This window comes from Takifugu rubripes, chromosome 3, assembly GCF_901000725.2.
Source record: "Takifugu rubripes chromosome 3, fTakRub1.2, whole genome shotgun sequence".
Classification (NCBI taxonomy): Eukaryota; Metazoa; Chordata; class Actinopteri; order Tetraodontiformes; family Tetraodontidae; genus Takifugu; species Takifugu rubripes.
In genome coordinates this window covers 3,848,299-3,865,183 of record NC_042287.1, presented here as the reverse complement: position 1 = coordinate 3,865,183, position 16,885 = coordinate 3,848,299, and the positions used below count along the sequence as shown (strand labels likewise).

The 16,885-nt window shown below is 41.4% G+C and overlaps 1 protein-coding gene across 6 annotated transcripts; it reads left to right on the top strand.

Annotated features, from left to right (window-relative positions):
• The first annotated feature begins 1,977 nt into the window (after positions 1-1,977).
• clcnk (chloride channel K) lies at positions 1,978-16,780 on the top strand. Of its 6 annotated transcripts, none has more exons than XM_029834292.1 (21): positions 1,978-2,604; positions 2,663-3,278; positions 3,427-3,582; positions 4,073-4,204; positions 4,304-4,432; positions 5,896-6,035; positions 6,143-6,220; positions 6,945-7,020; positions 7,416-7,541; positions 8,483-8,567; positions 8,832-8,933; positions 9,604-9,688; positions 10,445-10,591; positions 11,080-11,149; positions 11,262-11,360; positions 11,459-11,675; positions 13,450-13,583; positions 14,068-14,138; positions 15,426-15,506; positions 15,641-15,727; positions 16,101-16,780. In XM_029834292.1, exons 3-21 carry the CDS (start codon positions 3,429-3,431, stop codon positions 16,137-16,139), a joined length of 2,052 nt encoding a protein of 683 aa, XP_029690152.1. In that variant the 5' UTR covers positions 1,978-2,604; positions 2,663-3,278; positions 3,427-3,428; the 3' UTR covers positions 16,140-16,780. The 6 variants fall into 6 exon arrangements, 5 of the variants coding, with proteins under 5 accessions (XP_029690152.1, XP_029690151.1, XP_003963003.3 ...); XM_029834291.1 differs by having other exon boundaries at positions 1,978-2,853; positions 3,185-3,278; XM_003962954.3 differs by having other exon boundaries at positions 1,978-3,278.
• The last annotated feature ends 105 nt before the right edge of the window (positions 16,781-16,885 follow it).

Here is a 16,885-nt window from a genome sequence, read left to right as displayed (position 1 = left end):
TGTTCCAACGGTCTGTTTGGCTCTGCCCTCTGCGTTTCCTGTACATGGCTTTTGTCCTGAAATTGGATCCGCGATCCGTTTTCACAGCTCAATTTGGTATCATTCGAGAAATCTCTGAGCTATTTCCAAGCAAATTCATATTTAGTTGGCCTCAAAACCATGTAGTGCAGTCTCCTATCGTGTTTATGCTCATCGACTGGATGGAGAAGGAAAGCTGAATGGGGGGGCCTCCATCTTAGAGGATATGTTGAGAGCAGAACAAAGGTGGAAAGAATGTATTTGAAAACAAAGCCATCAGAGGAGCTGGGGACTTAGCGCCGTTGCTTTGTGTCTATTTATATCCATGCGGAGCCCATCACGATTAGGAAACACTCACTGCTCTCCTCGCTGCTCAGCGCTGCTGACAGCTAATCTATTAAAATCCATTTATGGCATTACACATTTGACTTGTGCCGACTGTCTCGGTCAGTCGGCAGTAATGATTCAAATTACAGACGCACACATCGCGTCACTGATTTTCAGTCAACACCGTAACCCTGCGCGGGTTTGCTGCAATTGAAATTCTGCTCCTGTTGAATGAAATGAAACAGGAGCAAAAGGTTGCCATCTTTTGTTTTGAAGCTGCGTTTGAAAGGTCGGCCAGAATTACAAATGAGACCACACAGTGATATGTACTTTCAGCTTCATCAGTAGAGGGCTCACCTCCCTCCTGCTGGAAGTCTAAATCGAGCCCAGCAACCCTCCACCTTCCCAACAGACAACACTGAGAGACTTTGCTCTCCCTAGTAACAGCTATAATGTTGGTTTAGTCTGGCCTTTGATTCCAAGTGACCACACATTGTATCGATAAGTGGTCCAAACCCGCTTGTTTGGACCTTAGGTGGTTTGGAAAGTAACAGGGAGCTGAACAGGTTTTTCTAATCATTGCCTCTTCAAGCACAGCTCATAACCTTGGCAGGAAGGGACATGAAAGAAATGAGCATGAACCATTCACAATACTGCATTGAGGCTTATTTAGCAACTGAGAAGCAACACCGATGCATTCTGGATCCAATGCTTTCAAATATCGAGATATCAAAAACATTATCATCTGTATCCTGATTGCACAGAATGCATCATGTCACCTGGATTATCTACACCAGAGATAATTACCTGAAGGAGGAACCAGTACCACTCTAGTTGATTGTAGACATTACAGTGGCCTGTGGGTGTGGATCTATGCGTTTAATAATCCATCCAGTTGTTTCTGTCACATCACCATAAACAGCAGTGAGTTAGTTCCACTGGCAGACCGACATCTGCCGCTGCCGCTTCGTGACTGACACGAGACCAGATATGATTCGGGCTCATGAGCTGGTCTGTCCATATTTTAACTCTTCCATCTTCATTTAATCTGGACAAATAATCAAAAGTCCAGAAGTGGGTAGCCACTGTATGTATATTGTAGTTTTCTGGTATAATGTAAATCCCTTTTTTATGGTGTATCGAGGCACTGTCATTGCCCAACCAATTATGGCCACTTCTGGAGCAGAAATTATGGTTTGAAAAGAAAGAAGAATGATTATTAATCTGAACAGCAGAGAGTCATTTTGAATCACAGAAGAGTGGCAGGAATGTAATCAACTGTGATCTACAAAATTGCCAGCCTGAACTGTGACATTGAGTCTCCTCTGTTTGTTTTTGCATTCCTATTTGGCTACATAGAGTCCTAACACACACACACACACACACACACACGCACACACACACACGCACACACACATACACACACACACACACACACACACACACACAGTGTAGCTCAGCTGTTACATAATGCTGCAGACAGAGGGTTTAAATAGCACTATGACAGAGCTGGAAGGTCATTTCAAGGCTGCTTCTTAATGTTAAAATAAATGTTTAATTAAAATAAAGGCACTAGTTTACATCTATTACTTTGATGAATAATAACCCCCTTTAAGTCCAAGCATCAGGTGTTGACATTCAAACTTGACATGAGATGATTAGTTAAATCGGTTGCCTAACGAGTGTGGTTGTGTTGGCACGTGAGAGCGTCTGTGAGAGGACTTTACATGTTGTCTCCGTGTCTGCGTGTCTTTCTGCTGGGGGCATTCCGGCCTCACTGCCGGTGGCTGAGCTTGTGATCCCGGTCAATAAGCCACAGATGGACAGGGATTTTGGATGAGTACAACACAGTATATTTATCTAAATGTTCTTGTGTTGTGTTCTGCTAAAAAAAAAAGACTATGTAATGCTACTGATCAACTCTGTAAAATAGACAATTAAGTCTTTTTTGAGGCTCTTAATTTAGTATAGTTGCATTTTTTGTAAGAATCAGCGAATCCATGTCTTTTGCACCTCAGAGGGCTCTTTCACTCCTCTATAAGGACTTTTACAGGATTTGGTTTTTAACATATTCTGTTCTGTGTTATGGAATCACATAGAAGGGGTTTTCAATTATTTGCCCCAGAAGAAACTTCTCAAGCGTTGCTGATTGTGAGAGCAAAAAGGAAGGAAAAAGTCAACTGCGCAGTTTAGAAATCACCTACTTATTCTGTTCCCATGGAAACAGGTTCTTACACAAAGCAGGCAGTCTGAATTTGGGTAATATTTGATGTATATACAGTGTGTCAACGTGTAAAAGTCTGACTGGCACCGAAAGTCTGCAGGTTTGCTGACATCAGTCTTAACCTCAACCGGCGCTAATTAAAGGCCTGAAGGCGAATGGAAGTTAGCAAATTAAACATGAACTATCGGCGGCTTCATGCTGTTGAATGGCACCTTGACTTTAGCTCAAAGAGTCATGGCTCTTGGTGCTATTTCACTAACTGATGATTCATCCCCGCAGCACAGGTCAGCTGGTCATGTGTTGTTTTTCTTTATTACTTTATTACTAAGTAATCATTTCTTGTACAAGAAGGAACAAATGTAGGTAATTTTAAGCACCAAACTGATATCATATGTTCCAGTTGGTAGCTCATGTTTGCATTTATGGTGTGACTGGACTGGAACATGGATTATTAGATTGATTCTTCTTTGCAGCCCAGTTGACAATATCACTAAAATTTGATTTAAAACCTTTGTTCCATGAAGATGTCTCTCGCACACTTTTCCTGTAATTGGAAAATATGAAGGGCACTTAACTTCCGCTCTTTAGAAGAGTTAATATTAACTACTCTTTCAGCTGTGACGGCTCCACAACTTACATCCTGAAACCTTCTTAGAGGTCAGTAGTGGTTCAGAATTACTCATAGCTACTGTGGAGCTACAACGAGAAGGTAAGTTCATCTTTGAATTGCTTTTTATGGGAGTTTTTTTTTTTTTTATTTAACATATTAATTCAGTGAATTATTGATCTTGTTATAATCATTGAACCTCACTCTTTGTTCTGCTCACACAATGAAACAATGATGAAAACATGTCAAGACATGATGAAGAGCTCAGAATTGTCTCCTGGGAGTGAAAATGTCAGCCAGAACAACACACGGGATGAAGAAAATCAATTTGAGGTGGCCCATAATAGGAGTCTGCTCATTACTGATCCGGTGCAACCATGCCGACGGACCCGTGCAGTTGTCAAAGGTCAGCCTGAAAAGAAAAATCATTAGGGATGTGATCAATACTGACAATGCAGCAGTCAGTGGCTAAGTCAATCGTGCAACACTGTTAAAAACATTTACCGTAACCACAGATTCACAAATTTATCAAGAATAAGCCCAATGTTTTATGTTCTGATGGAAGGTGCACGGCTGCCACTGACGTTCTGTCCTTCTTTTAACAATTGTCCTTATGTCTACACCTCACATGCTTACAATTCCTCTGGTCAACTATTACATTCCTAAAATCAAACTTCAGCTCCTCCAGACTGTCCTCAATTTGGAGGACAGTCTGGGTCTTTTTCAATAAGAAGCTTTAAGCTACAATTGTCCTCGTCACGGCTCCATACAGAGCAGAACTGAAGGAGAAGTGGTTGAAACGTAGAGTCTCTGTCATCTTCTTGACAGATGTTTCATAAGTGAAAGACAAACATCAAACCTGCATGAAGGCCCAAACCCCGTGGTTGTTTCTGCAGAGTGGCTGCTGAAGCTGAGATGCTGTTTGGGAGCAGCGTGTGGGATGGAGTGGTTCGCCTATGCTGCTCTGGGGATTTTCACGGCCATCCTCAGCTTCCTGATGGATTTAAGTGTGACAAAGTTGCTAAGAGGTACCCGCGCTTGTAGCTGTCTTTGAAGCCCAAAATTCAACCCTAAATGGGGAAAAACACAAACATTGAAATGATTAATGCTTCTTTCCTTCACTTTAGCTCATCAGTGGCTTTATGCAAACCTGGAGGGACACACGTCGCTGCAGTTTTTTTGCTGGACGCTTTACCCAGCATGCCTCTGTGCGGTTGCATCATCATTTTGCCACAACATCTGTCCCTCCTCCACAGGTCAGCAACAGCTACTGTGTGTACTAAACAATGTGTCATATTATATTTATGAGTATAATTTTCCAAGGTTTTGGCACTTAAGCTTGTTGTAAAGAAAGTTAAGAAATTCAAATTCATGCTCTTAATATTCTCTTCGCTTTTCTACATTTATGATATTAAAGTCAAAATAAATGCTACCTGGATAGCCGTGTAAAAGAGGTGATTATGGCAAAAATAAAAGTGTAACTAGATTAGCTGCACTTTAGCTCTTTATGTGTGTAATATATTTTTATTTTAAGGCATAAGGAGAATCAGATTATTTCAGAATTCTACAAATGAAATTTCACCACTATGTAGCAAAAGCTTGTAATTAATGTTAAAGCAAATAGCAGGCTTTGGTGTTCATCCCGTGTGTTGGTTAAAAAAAACAGCCAATAATATGTTGTATAGAAGCAGCCACTAGAAGAGAAATATACACAAGCTATATATTTTTAGTATCTCTTCATCCAAAGGAAAATGGCATTGAGAGAAGTCAAGTGTGATTTTGGTACGTGATAACGGAGATTTGTGGCATAAAATGTCAGGACTGATCTTATCTCACATCATGCAGATCTGTTCTGCCTCTTTGAACACCGATGGCACCACATGAAATCGACAAATGGAATGAATTAATGGAGCACTCTTGCTGTCGTCCAACCTCTCAAAGCACACTTAACGCAATTATCTGCCGAGGTGTGTGTTGCTTTGTGGATCGATAGGCTTGCTTATGTTGCAGCCCGTGATTTTTTTTCCTGCCCTTCACGTTTCGCCCCCAAAAAGCAATTTGAGACTTTAGCCCCAGTATTCCAGTTGCATTTGTGGTGATATTTGTTCACCTTCCATCACCCCGCTGAGCTAATGTGCTTTTAAATGAGATCCAGGTGGCTTGTGGTTGTATTGACTTGACTTTAACAGTAGAAAACGATTTGTTTTGTGCTAGTCATACCTTTGATTTTAGCAAGTGTCCAGCACATTTTTACACACAGTTGACTCAATTTTGGTTGTCAGCAGTGAAATGATGCACCAAGTAAGTTGCGCTGTGGGTTAGCACAATTTATCGAGTCTAACAGCACAAGAAATTAATCTTGTGTTTTTAGCTAGTTTACCAGCTATAGACAGATAAATTCCACCAATCCTTGAGGTGCACGAGCAAATCAGAGTGATTGTTGTATAGCTGTTGTAATGGTGCAGAAAGATGGAAAGGCAGCTTCTTTGAGGCTGAACCAGGTAGGTCAGGCAGACAGGATGTTAATTGTGGACCTAAATCCCACCCAAGACCACAGATTCCCTTCTCAAATGCATCTTGACTACACTGAGGTTAGACACCACCACTCCTCTTTTCTGCCAGTAATTGAACTGGAATTACAACACGGATGCTGGATTTGAAGCTTGATGTTGAGAATGTACCCCAATGTCTTTTCAAATTATTATTTTTTTATCTTTAGGCTCTGGTATTCCAGAGGTGAGAACCATGCTGGCTGGTTTTGAATTACCCCCATACTTGTCTCTCACTAACATGTTCATCAAGTTTCTGGGTCTCACCTGCACTCTGGCAGCTGGCAGCACTGTTTTCTTGGGGAAAGTGGTGAGAAGAATCACAACTAAAATCAGACATGCTCTGGATCCTTGATAATTCTATGTATATATACCGTATATATAATATTATCAAGGTTTATTTTCCTATTTGAAAAGGGTCCATTTGTGCACATTTCCACCATGGTTGGAGCCTATCTGGGCAAACTCTGCACTCTCATACAAGCCAACAAAGAGGTAAAATCACAATAATTCTGTCTGATCTAGTGTTCTCTAATTTCACTGACATTTCTATTACAATATGCAAGCAGGCCAATAAAAGATAAATGGTGATGTCACTGAAACACCTGATAATTATGACAAATGCCCCTCCGTGCAGTGGAAGCTTTTTGTGTTGTTTTATTTGATTAATCCAATATAGTGCCAATTACTTTTAAAATTCAAGACCACCAAGTCAGGAGGGTGTAGCACAGAATATAGAGCAGAACACAAATAAAAATGCAGACAACGACATCTTACAGCCTGCAGTTCTCCAGAAGTGATGTTCTTTTCTTTCTTTTTTTAGACCAGGCTGAAAATTAAATGAATTGCCTGAAACAAACAGCAGTAGATTTAGGGTGTGCACCTGACAGCAATATTCAATTCAGTTTAGTTCATCACTGACTCATTGGAAAATAAAAGACAGACAACAAGTCCTTTTAAATCAAACTAGGAATGCACAGATGAGTAAAGCAGGTATAAGGGTTAATCCAGACAACATACAGTCGTCCCACAACTTGAACACTTCTCGATGGGTGTATTTTTATTTTGGGGTCTGGGGTCGTGACCATCCCTGTGAGGACCCATAGTCGCTCATTGCCTTGGAAGTGATTCGTTTCACCAAGTGGAAATGAACAACACACGCTCAAGCACATGAGCAAAAGCTGTGGTCAGACTAGGAAAACCTGCACCTCTTCCACAGGATGCAGCTGCTGGACAGATGTTGGTGGTAGCTGCTGCGGTCGGGGTATCCAGCTGCTTTGGAGCTCCTGTTAGTGGTGAGAGCTGCGCTGTTTTCATTCCCTCTTTCGATTTGGTTAGAGTTGCTCCTCCGTGGTTTCACCTTTGCTTTCCTTCCCACACACCTCATGTATTTAGCTATTTTAGGCTCTGCTCCTCCAGCATCCCTCACAGTTAACCTCTTTCTGTCACCACCCTTTTTTCCTGTTAACGCCTCCCAGACTAATATTTTTCATCCTCTCACTACGTGGTCACTTTTTACAGCGCCAAAGCTGTTGAGAGTTCAGCACCATGGAATGAAATTCCACACACAGAAACGGTAGCATTATTATGACTGACATAGGTCGCGTTCTTACAGCCATCAAGAGTTCTGCTCTTGATTTTGAATTCCTGTTGATGACTTGGTGCCCAGACCTCCAACTCTCCTTCACAGGAGTCTTGTTCAGCGTGGAGGTGATGTCCTCTCACTTTGCCCTGAAGCATTACTGCCCGTGCTTCTTCTCGGCTGCGTGCGGGGCGCTAACCTTCCGCCTGTTATCAGTATGGAGCGGAGATATGGGTAATGATGACTCTGATCAGCACTTGCATTCATAGGGTCCAGCTATAAAAAGGACAGTCACACATACAGATCTGAGAGCTGAGATCTTACTACTTACATTGATACACCACAAAAATTACCATAACTAAGATTTGCACACTTATTTATTATCCAACATGAGTAGTACATTGACCAGTTTAGTGTGTTAATGATACATGGGCACCAATCCAAGCATTTCCTTACCCATAATCCTCTGAAGATCAGATAAATAAATGATACCTTCACACAGCAACAGGACGCAAGTAATCATATGAAAGGGAATAAAAATGTCAAACAAAAAGAGCTTTTATGGTGGATATGCTGTTTGCATAAAGGTATATTTGCATTCTTGAAAGGTAAAAAACAAGATGTTTTCCAGAGAATCAAAACTTTTAAACAAAAGAAATGTAATAATGAGTTAAATATTGTCATCCGAGTAATAATGACGAACACCCACTAACTTACAGTTGGCGCGGCGTCATGTGACGCCCCCTGCTGTGCAGAGTATATAACACACATACACATGAAAAGAAAATAACAATAATAACTGGTTAAATGAAGCGCCCCCCCCCCCCCCTCCCCCCCACCAAAGAATGTCTGGAAATAAACAGAAATATCTTGTTGGAGAAATAATATTTTAAACAAATGCAAGGCTATACTGCATACAGGACCAAATGTAACATATTTTTATTGTTAATAGAATAGATTTAATTGTGTTATACATCCTTCTCAGACTATCTAATTAGCAGGCGATGCCTGAGAAGAGGACAGCGCCATTGGTAAAATCAGGAGACACATTTAACCTGACAGACTGTAAATTATAATAAAAACCGAATGCGACGCAGCGCAGGAAGATTAGATTTTTGAAAGGTTGTGGCTGTGGAGAAATGGCCGCAATGACTTTAATTCATTTGTGTCCACAGAGACTCTTCGGGCCTTGTTCAAAACGAATTTCTCCACTGATTTTCCTTTCTGCCCCCTGGAGATTCTGCTGTTTGCTGTCCTGGGGTAAGTTGATTTTCAGCACTATCTGCATACTTTACACACGTCCATGTCTGAAAGGGTGTTTGGCATCAATCACATCTAAATGCCTCTGACCACTTTTTGAGACTGTTTGTCTCTGTGTAATTATCCCCCTTGTTTCTATTCCAGTCATTTCCTGATTTCTACGCAGTCATTATCATCAATTCCTGAAGTTTAATTACTTTTGTTACTGGTAATCAGACTTTTTCTGGTCTCACCGGCCTGACTCGCTGTTCTGTGTGGAAGCAGGGTGTTCTGTGGAGCTGTGAGCTGCTGTTACCTCTTCTGCCATCGGTGGATCTTACGCTTCACCAAAACAAACCAAATCTTCATCAAGATTCTGACAACAGAGTGAGTTCCATCTGGGATCTGATGACCAGTGATCTTTTGGGGGAGACAGCTGCATGAGATAAACTGAGACATTAGGAGCCACATATATGTAAACTGGAGAGAAGCCTGTCAGAAAGACATTCCGTACAAGTGGAGCCTGGCCGAGTTTGTTGTTAATGCTTGCAGAGCCTCAAGGGGTTGAGCTCCTGAACTCAGCCAGGTTTGTTCTTAATTAGACAATTAAAAAAAAGTAAAAAGTCAAGTTAATGCATGCATGCACATATTTCTGCCAGCCTGAGTGTCACAATGGGAACGCACGACATCAGCCGCCCAGCTAGTTAGTAGTGTGTCCAGCAGCTAATGCTTCCAAACCATGAGCAGCTATGAAATACGTTGGCATGGTTACCAGCCTGATGGGTGCACTTTCAAAGAAATTGTGGAAAGTACAGCCAGCCACACATGGTGAATGCAGCGCTTCGGCTAATTCTGAAAATGATTAATCGTGGTGATTGAGTTTATAACCTCCATTCTGCAGAATATTTTGCAAAATTTCAGTTCTGTGTCCAAAATTTGCACATGAAATTGTCTTTATTTTAGTAAAATTAAATGAGTAAAAATGATTTATTTTAAAGCAAGTTTTTGCAGCAATTTGAGAATAAATGTGTCTGCCTGTGTGAATATGTCTCTGCAGAAAGGTTCTGTACTCGAGCATGGTGGCCTTCCTTCTGGCAACTCTGACATTTCCCAAATCTGTTGGTCAATATATGGCCTCTCAGGTAGGGAGAAAGAGAAGTTTAAACATTCTGCATGCTTATATTGACCAGCACAAATCCTCAAAAGTGCAATTGATTCAGAAATCTTTCCGCTAATTGTTCACTGATATTGATAAAATGGAAGAACAATAATGCAGTGAAATCATTTTGCTATATGAAACAGCGGCTTCAGAGGCTTTATAGAGACAGCATAGAAAGATCACAGCAAATTCTCAGGACCAGCTTTGGGCTTTAACCCCAATTGCCAATTGGACAGTATACAAACCAATGGAAACATCAGCTGAAGCATATTGACTCAAGGAGACGTTCTCTAGGACAAATATACACTCACAGCATATAGAATGAAGAATTCATCAGAAAAAAGTTCATCAGAAATTGATCCACTTGGAAATAATATTACTAACATTGATCTTGACATTGAGCTTTGACTTAATGATATTAGCTTCAACCACAATATGGTCTTTATTCATTTTGAAATGCCAACCTCTTAAAATGTTAACTATTCGCTTCAAACATGGCCAGGGTCAACAACACAAAGGGGTTTCTCTTTTGCCACATAAATGAAGCCGAATTGCTGAAAAGAAGTCTGAAGTTTCATCACGTGGAAACCAGACTAGCACATATAAAAATAAAACAAGGTTTTTGTTTGTTTGTTAATGTCGGGATGTTATAAAGGGGAGTAAATACCAGCATTTGCACTTCTGCTGGGGTTTTCCTTTGTTCTGGCATCAAAATGAAAGGCCTCTGACTCTTTCGCAGCTCACAATGAGGCAGCTCCTCACGTCCTTACTGGATAACAGTCAGTGGAGCGCCCCACCCCAGAACACCTCTCTTCAGCCACTGCTTGAATGGAGCTCACCAGGGAGTCCTGTCTACCTTCCCTTGGCTGTCTTTCTTCTCATGAAGGTACACACAATTTAAAAAGCCAATTAAAGATTCTTTTATCTCTGCACAGTTATCACCCATAACAGGACCTGAGAATTGGCCACCCATCTCTCTTTTTTTTCCCTCCATTGCACAATTTACATCCAATAATTGGCATTTTTAGGGGTGAACTAAACGAGCAAAAGCCTGTTTAACCTTTTTGGCTGAAATGTCTCGTTATATGGAATGAACTCAAAGCAGCTACACCTTGAAGGGTGGAAGGAAGTGAGAGCTGAGTCATTAGTTGTAATCAAGGACTCCATCAGCCACCCGTGTACCTATTACTCTCATTTGTACTCCAGGTGGAAAGATAACACTCCCAGAAAAGTAGCAGCTCTCCGCAGTCTATATTTAACATGCAAACAGACGTTATTCAGTATTTGTACAGATGAATGATGACGCATTAGCAGGGCTGCATGTGTTAATAAAGCTGTCAGGGTCGATTTGACGGTCTGTGTCTGCTGTTGGAGATGTGGATGTTGGTCCTCGCCTGCACTCTGCCTCTGCCAGCTGGATACTTCATGCCAGCGTTTATCTACGGTGAGTGAAGAGAAATGATGCAGCCATTTAATGAATTGTCTGAATGGATCTGCGCAGCAGGAATGAGTTTTCTTGCATCCTAAAAACAAAAACCCAAATGTCTGTCCTCCAGGTGCAGCTTTAGGCCGTTTGCTCGGTGAAGGAGTGGCTTATGTGACTCCAGGCCAAAAGTGGGATATGAGGCTGAATCCTGGCGGCTATGCGCTCGTTGGTAAAATAAACATATTCTGAAATTGAGTTATTCTGAAAACATCACCTGTCTATAGAGATATACAGTATATTTGATTTTTTTTCCTTTTTGCCTTAAAGGTGCAGCAGCCTTCTCTGGGGCAGTAACACACACCTTGTCTCCAGCTCTCCTTGCTGTTGAGCTGACGGGTCAGTTCAGCCACGCTGTACCCGTCCTACTGGCCACCCTGCTTGCCAACGGTGTGGCTCGCGCCAGGCAACGCCCATCTTTTTATGACGCCATCTCGATCAGCAAAGCACTCCCACACCTGCCTTCACTGGCAAAGGCCTGTCCATCGTAAGCAAAAGCACCAAAAAAAGTGTCCACAGAGGATTTTTGAGACCTTCCAGGAGTCGTCTTTAAAATTGATTGAAATTTGGTTCTTGTCATGATGTTGGATGCTGGAAAACTCTTCAGCTTTTGGTGCCTAAAATAAGTGGCCAACTTGGACTCTATCAGCTGTACCACGATGCCAGCTGGTGTAACTAAGCCTTTGCACATGTCCACTCAATGGCCAGGATTGGTCTGGAAATTTGTCAGCAGAAACAACATGTTCCAGATGGAACACTTAAAAACAAGATGTTGGCCCTCTCCATAATTTCACCGAAGCACCTTCAGTACCACATCCACATCCACCTGAAACATCTTTTTATTATCTCGGACACAGGCTTTACCAGTGTCTTTATACCAATGATTATGTTTTTCATTTTTATTTCAATAACTGGACATCGCATCCGTTTCATAGTTGAAATCAAACACATTAAGTGTACGTATCACCTGTCATGGGTCACAAGATGGAACACAATTAATGAGGTGAATCAACGCTGTTAATTACAAATCTCATCAATCTGTGTGACAAACTAGTTGTCCTCCGTTTGTGTTCACAGGAAATAGACATGTACGCTCACATCTGCGAACCAGATAATTGATTTCACTCTGTAATATGCATTAAATTATCCCTCAGCCTAGGTAATGTTCATTTTGAGCTAATTCAATTTCCAATCATGACCGACATTTCCTACCAGGCAATTCGGCATCCCCAAATATTTCTTGAAAAAATTGATTGTGGTATCATTCTTTCTTGCTGGTTTGCTGAAGCCTTGCAGCAGATTCAGACTGAGGCGATTTTTTTTTGAGAAAACTCTTATTCCCCCCCACCCCCACATTTGTGTTTGTTAAAGGAGATATAGAGACAGCGGCAATGCTGGTTTTAAGCTCAAGTCTCTGTCATTTTGTTGACAGCAGGCACTGCATTTTCAGAGTTTCTCGCTCAAGTACGGTAAGCTGTCTGTTGCTCAGAAGAAACATATCACAACCTTTTTCTTCCTCATCACCCTTGTTAAAAAGGATATTGGCACCTTGTCTTGTGCTCCCACCTCGGCTGTTTGAAATCTTGGAGTCACCGATGATTAGCTGCCTTTTTATGATCATGTGGCCTGTCTGCCACTCGTGCTGCTTTGCTTAATTCAGCATCATAAAAACGTCCTAACCCAGCATGCCACCCAGCTGCCTTGCTGATCTCCTGCATTTACTACTGCAAGGCTCTCCTAATGGGCATGCCAATTGTGTGGTGAAGCTGCTTCAGATGGCCAGGAATATGGCGGCACGTCTGGAAGCCCGTCACCCTAATGCTGGCAGAGGTTCACTGCACCTGTAGCTGCCCACATTAAGTCAAAGCCCCTCGCTAATCTCCAGACTATGAGCTGGATCTGCTCCCTCTTTCTTGAGCAATCTTGTTTGAGCCCTCCTCATCTGGCAAGGCCGTCTGACCAGACGATCCGAACTCTTCTTATACCTTGTTCTATGATGGTGGAACAACCTTCTGAGCTCTGTCTGGGTAGGAGCAACCCTCTTTTCCTTCAAAAGATTCTTGACGACACAGCTTGTCTGAGAGCACCTGCTCTTCCAACAGGACTTATCTACCTCCTATCAGCACTCACTTCCCCTCTCCCCTCCTCTTTATATCCCTCCTCACTCCCATAGGTCTGCACTATTAGTTGGTAGATAATTAAGCGTGAATGTTTCAGATTCCTTCTGTTTCAGATGTGACAGGCGTTCTCTTCTTCCACAGACTTCTCTTCACACCAGTAGGAGAACTTTTGAGGCCTCAGTCGGTGCAACTTCAGAAGGCAGCTGCTCTACAGGAGATTCAGCGTGCTGTCAGCAGCAGCACGGAAGCACAAATTCCCGTGGTGGACTCAAATGGTGTGCAGGCAAAGTTTTTCCTTTATTCCTCCCCCCGGTTAAGTATCCTTATTTTGTCTTAAAGTCAGAGCATTACACAAGACTGTCCTCACTGATGGACAAAAAACAACAACTTGTTTTGACTAATCAGCGAGTTTTTGTTGGCAACTGTTTGAAAATCGAGAAGAACCACTTAAGTCACGCTGCCATTATCTCATCGCAATACAAGTTTTTCCTTGTAAAGGAAGAGAACGATTTTCCACTAGAAATGCTGAAAATCAGATGAAAATGATGGCAGGAATGGCAGCAAACTGCAATTGCAGTTGAGCAGGGTTACAATGTGAGGAAAATAGTCCATCTGCCAGTTGATCCATTCAGACGCAATCACATGGATGAAGTTTTGCACTCGCGTGTGACTCACAGCTCACTAGAGAGCCACAAGCACACTCCAAACTCCATCAACCAAGGCAAGAAAGCTGATATCCTCTCTTCTCCTCTGTTGAAGAGTCAGGGAATCTGCTGGGGTTTGCTCTGCGATCCGACCTGCTGAACTTCCTGCATCAGAAGAAGATTGAGGTAAACGTCTCAATTGAGTCAAGTAACTGCAGGGTTCAGATGAAAGAAGAAGAGCTGTTGCTGATGCTATTTTAAAGGCGGATCATGTCTCTGCCACCCCTAAAATCTGACTACATGCAAAATAGTTGCAGCAAAAAATGAAATCCAAAAGGTCCAATCCTGCTTTAGTGAGGTTGAACCTAATCAACCTCAGCAAAGTTACAGTTGTTTTAATAGCACATGAAGGATCTTGGTGGCAGTGCAACAGATGGACAGATGTGATTGTGAGCAACCACACAGACATCCTGTCTCTGAGATATTAGCACATATTAGTTCGTTTTAATTTGATATAGGTCGAAATACCCAACCATTGACAAGTGCTTTTTCCTCATATTTCATACAAATGTTTTGTTGTTCTACTGCTCAACTCAAAAAAGCAATGAATATTTATATCTTTAAACTATCCAATCAACTATAGTTATTGCTTTCCAATAGGACGCGATTGCAGGTATTCAAATGTTGAGCTGCAGAGAGTCATCAATATTCAGTTTGAGGGAGGCAGAAATTCTACAGTAAAGCCCTAAAGCATCAACACACAAAGCTTCAATGTATGCACAATTCAACATTGCATAAAAACAACACTTAGAGAGATGGGCCTGCCTGAGATTTCTGCCTTTTTCTGTGGCGAGTGGTGCTGATAGGCTATCGGTGTTTAGTGCTGCGAGAGGTTTTATGTAGAGAGGTGGTTCTATATTTAAAGAAATAAATTGAATGCCAACATTAACAGCACCTCAGCGTAGAGAATACAAGGTTCAAAGCTGGGCGATGAGTCCATTCTGACAAATAATCAGGATTAATCACACACACTAGGAACAGGTGGCGATGATACACTGAGGGGAGCAGAAGGAACAATGAGGAAGAGGTGATGGACATTAGGGAGGTGAGGATGAGGCCAGTATACAGAAGGCGGAACAAACAACACACTCATAATGACCCAGAAATGGCAACAGAAAATGGTAATGAACAAGATTGCATTTTAAAACTGAATTTCTAAAGCTGCCCTCTGGGGAGTCGATGGCCAAAAATCAGCTTTTAAACGCGGTCTTGGCGCAGTCGCCCTTCTTATTCTGAATGGGGTCGTGGACACCAGAATGTGTTTTGCTGATTTAGATTTTATGTCTCATCTCATTCTGAAAACAAACAATTTCTTTTGCTGGGCTCCATTTATCCAGGATGTGTAATCCCTGTGTTTAGCAAAAAAACGGACAGTACACCAAAACATGATTATTTGTGTGTTGTGCTGTGCAGAGCCATGTTAAACACCTAGACGAGGTCTGCACACTTTTCCCACTTCCTGTCCTGTTGTCACCTGCCATCACTGTTCAGGAGGTAGGTACTTGAATATAAAGCAAATAAGAGTAGTGCAATTTATATGATGGCATCATTATGTTTGTGAAAGATATGCAGTGTTTATTAAAGATATATCATATAGAAATTCACTTATTAATGTTTATTTTCATCAGGCCTTCGAAATCCTTACTCTGGTTGGTGCTAAGACATTGTTTGTGGCCGACAGGGGTCGGCTGGTGGGCCTCATCACATGGTCAGAGGTAGAAAGTCTTTAATATGTATTAAGTTTAATGTGTATTTAAACATAGAATGAATGTCTCACAGGCCTGGATTGAGATAACAAGAACAATGTTACACAGTTATTTACTGTGTCGTGTTTTTGATTCTCATTTGAATAATTGGCAAGATACGCTGATGTTCCTGATGTGGCTGTTGTCCAGCCTACACACAATTTACACACCTGCCTGCAAATATAAGAACCGGAGTATATTGCACTCTAAAATATACCATAATACTCAAGTAAACAGTTCTGCTACATTGTTCTGCTGTGAATCTCTCCTTATTCTGAACTTTTTCTTTGCTCTGGTCCTAAATGTTAAGACCGCTACAGATTTATTTTCCTTTCTTCCGCAGTTGAAAAGAATCATTGAAGAGTTGGCCAAAGAAATCTAAGTATGGTAGCAGCAAACAGGGAAAAAAGCACATCCTTTTAAGCAAGCCTTTATCTAATCTCTGTGTGATTAATTCAGAATCCTGGCTCTCGTAATAATATTGCATCTTCATTTTCCATGCGCAACAGACTCATTTACAAGCCTTTGCTCTGCCTATTTCCTAAAACCAGACGATTCATTTGTGAGCACTTTTCATATTTACCAATTTTGCTTTTATGAAACAGCTTTAGTCAAAGTTATAAAAGCTTTTTTATTGCAAACAGAGCTGATCTAATCAACAGTATAATGTTATCCATGTTGTTTTTCACTTTTTGTTGTTCACTTAAAATGTGTAAAATGTGCCTCACATGCGTGTGAAGGGAACACATCAAGAGTTTCTCTTTACTAGTCCTCTAATTTTCAAACTACGTATCTATGAACTGGTGGCTGTGAACGCACACTTTGACTGATCAAACAGGAGCGATTTATTCATCCTGTTTAAATGATCGATAAGTTATCTTTTTTAAGCAGAGCAGAATTATGTAAAAAATGTTACACATCCTTTTGTTGTGTTTTATGTTGTCTGCTTTTCTGTTTCCAAAACATTCAGGTAGCACTGACCTAGAGAGTTAATAGAAAATGTGGTAAAATAACATGAGGAGGATGAGGATGCACCTTCCTTCCTCAGCCATCTGTGACATCCCAACACACACCAACCTTTTCCCTTTGTTTTTCTCGTTCCTACTCCTGTGAAACGTGTGAAAAATA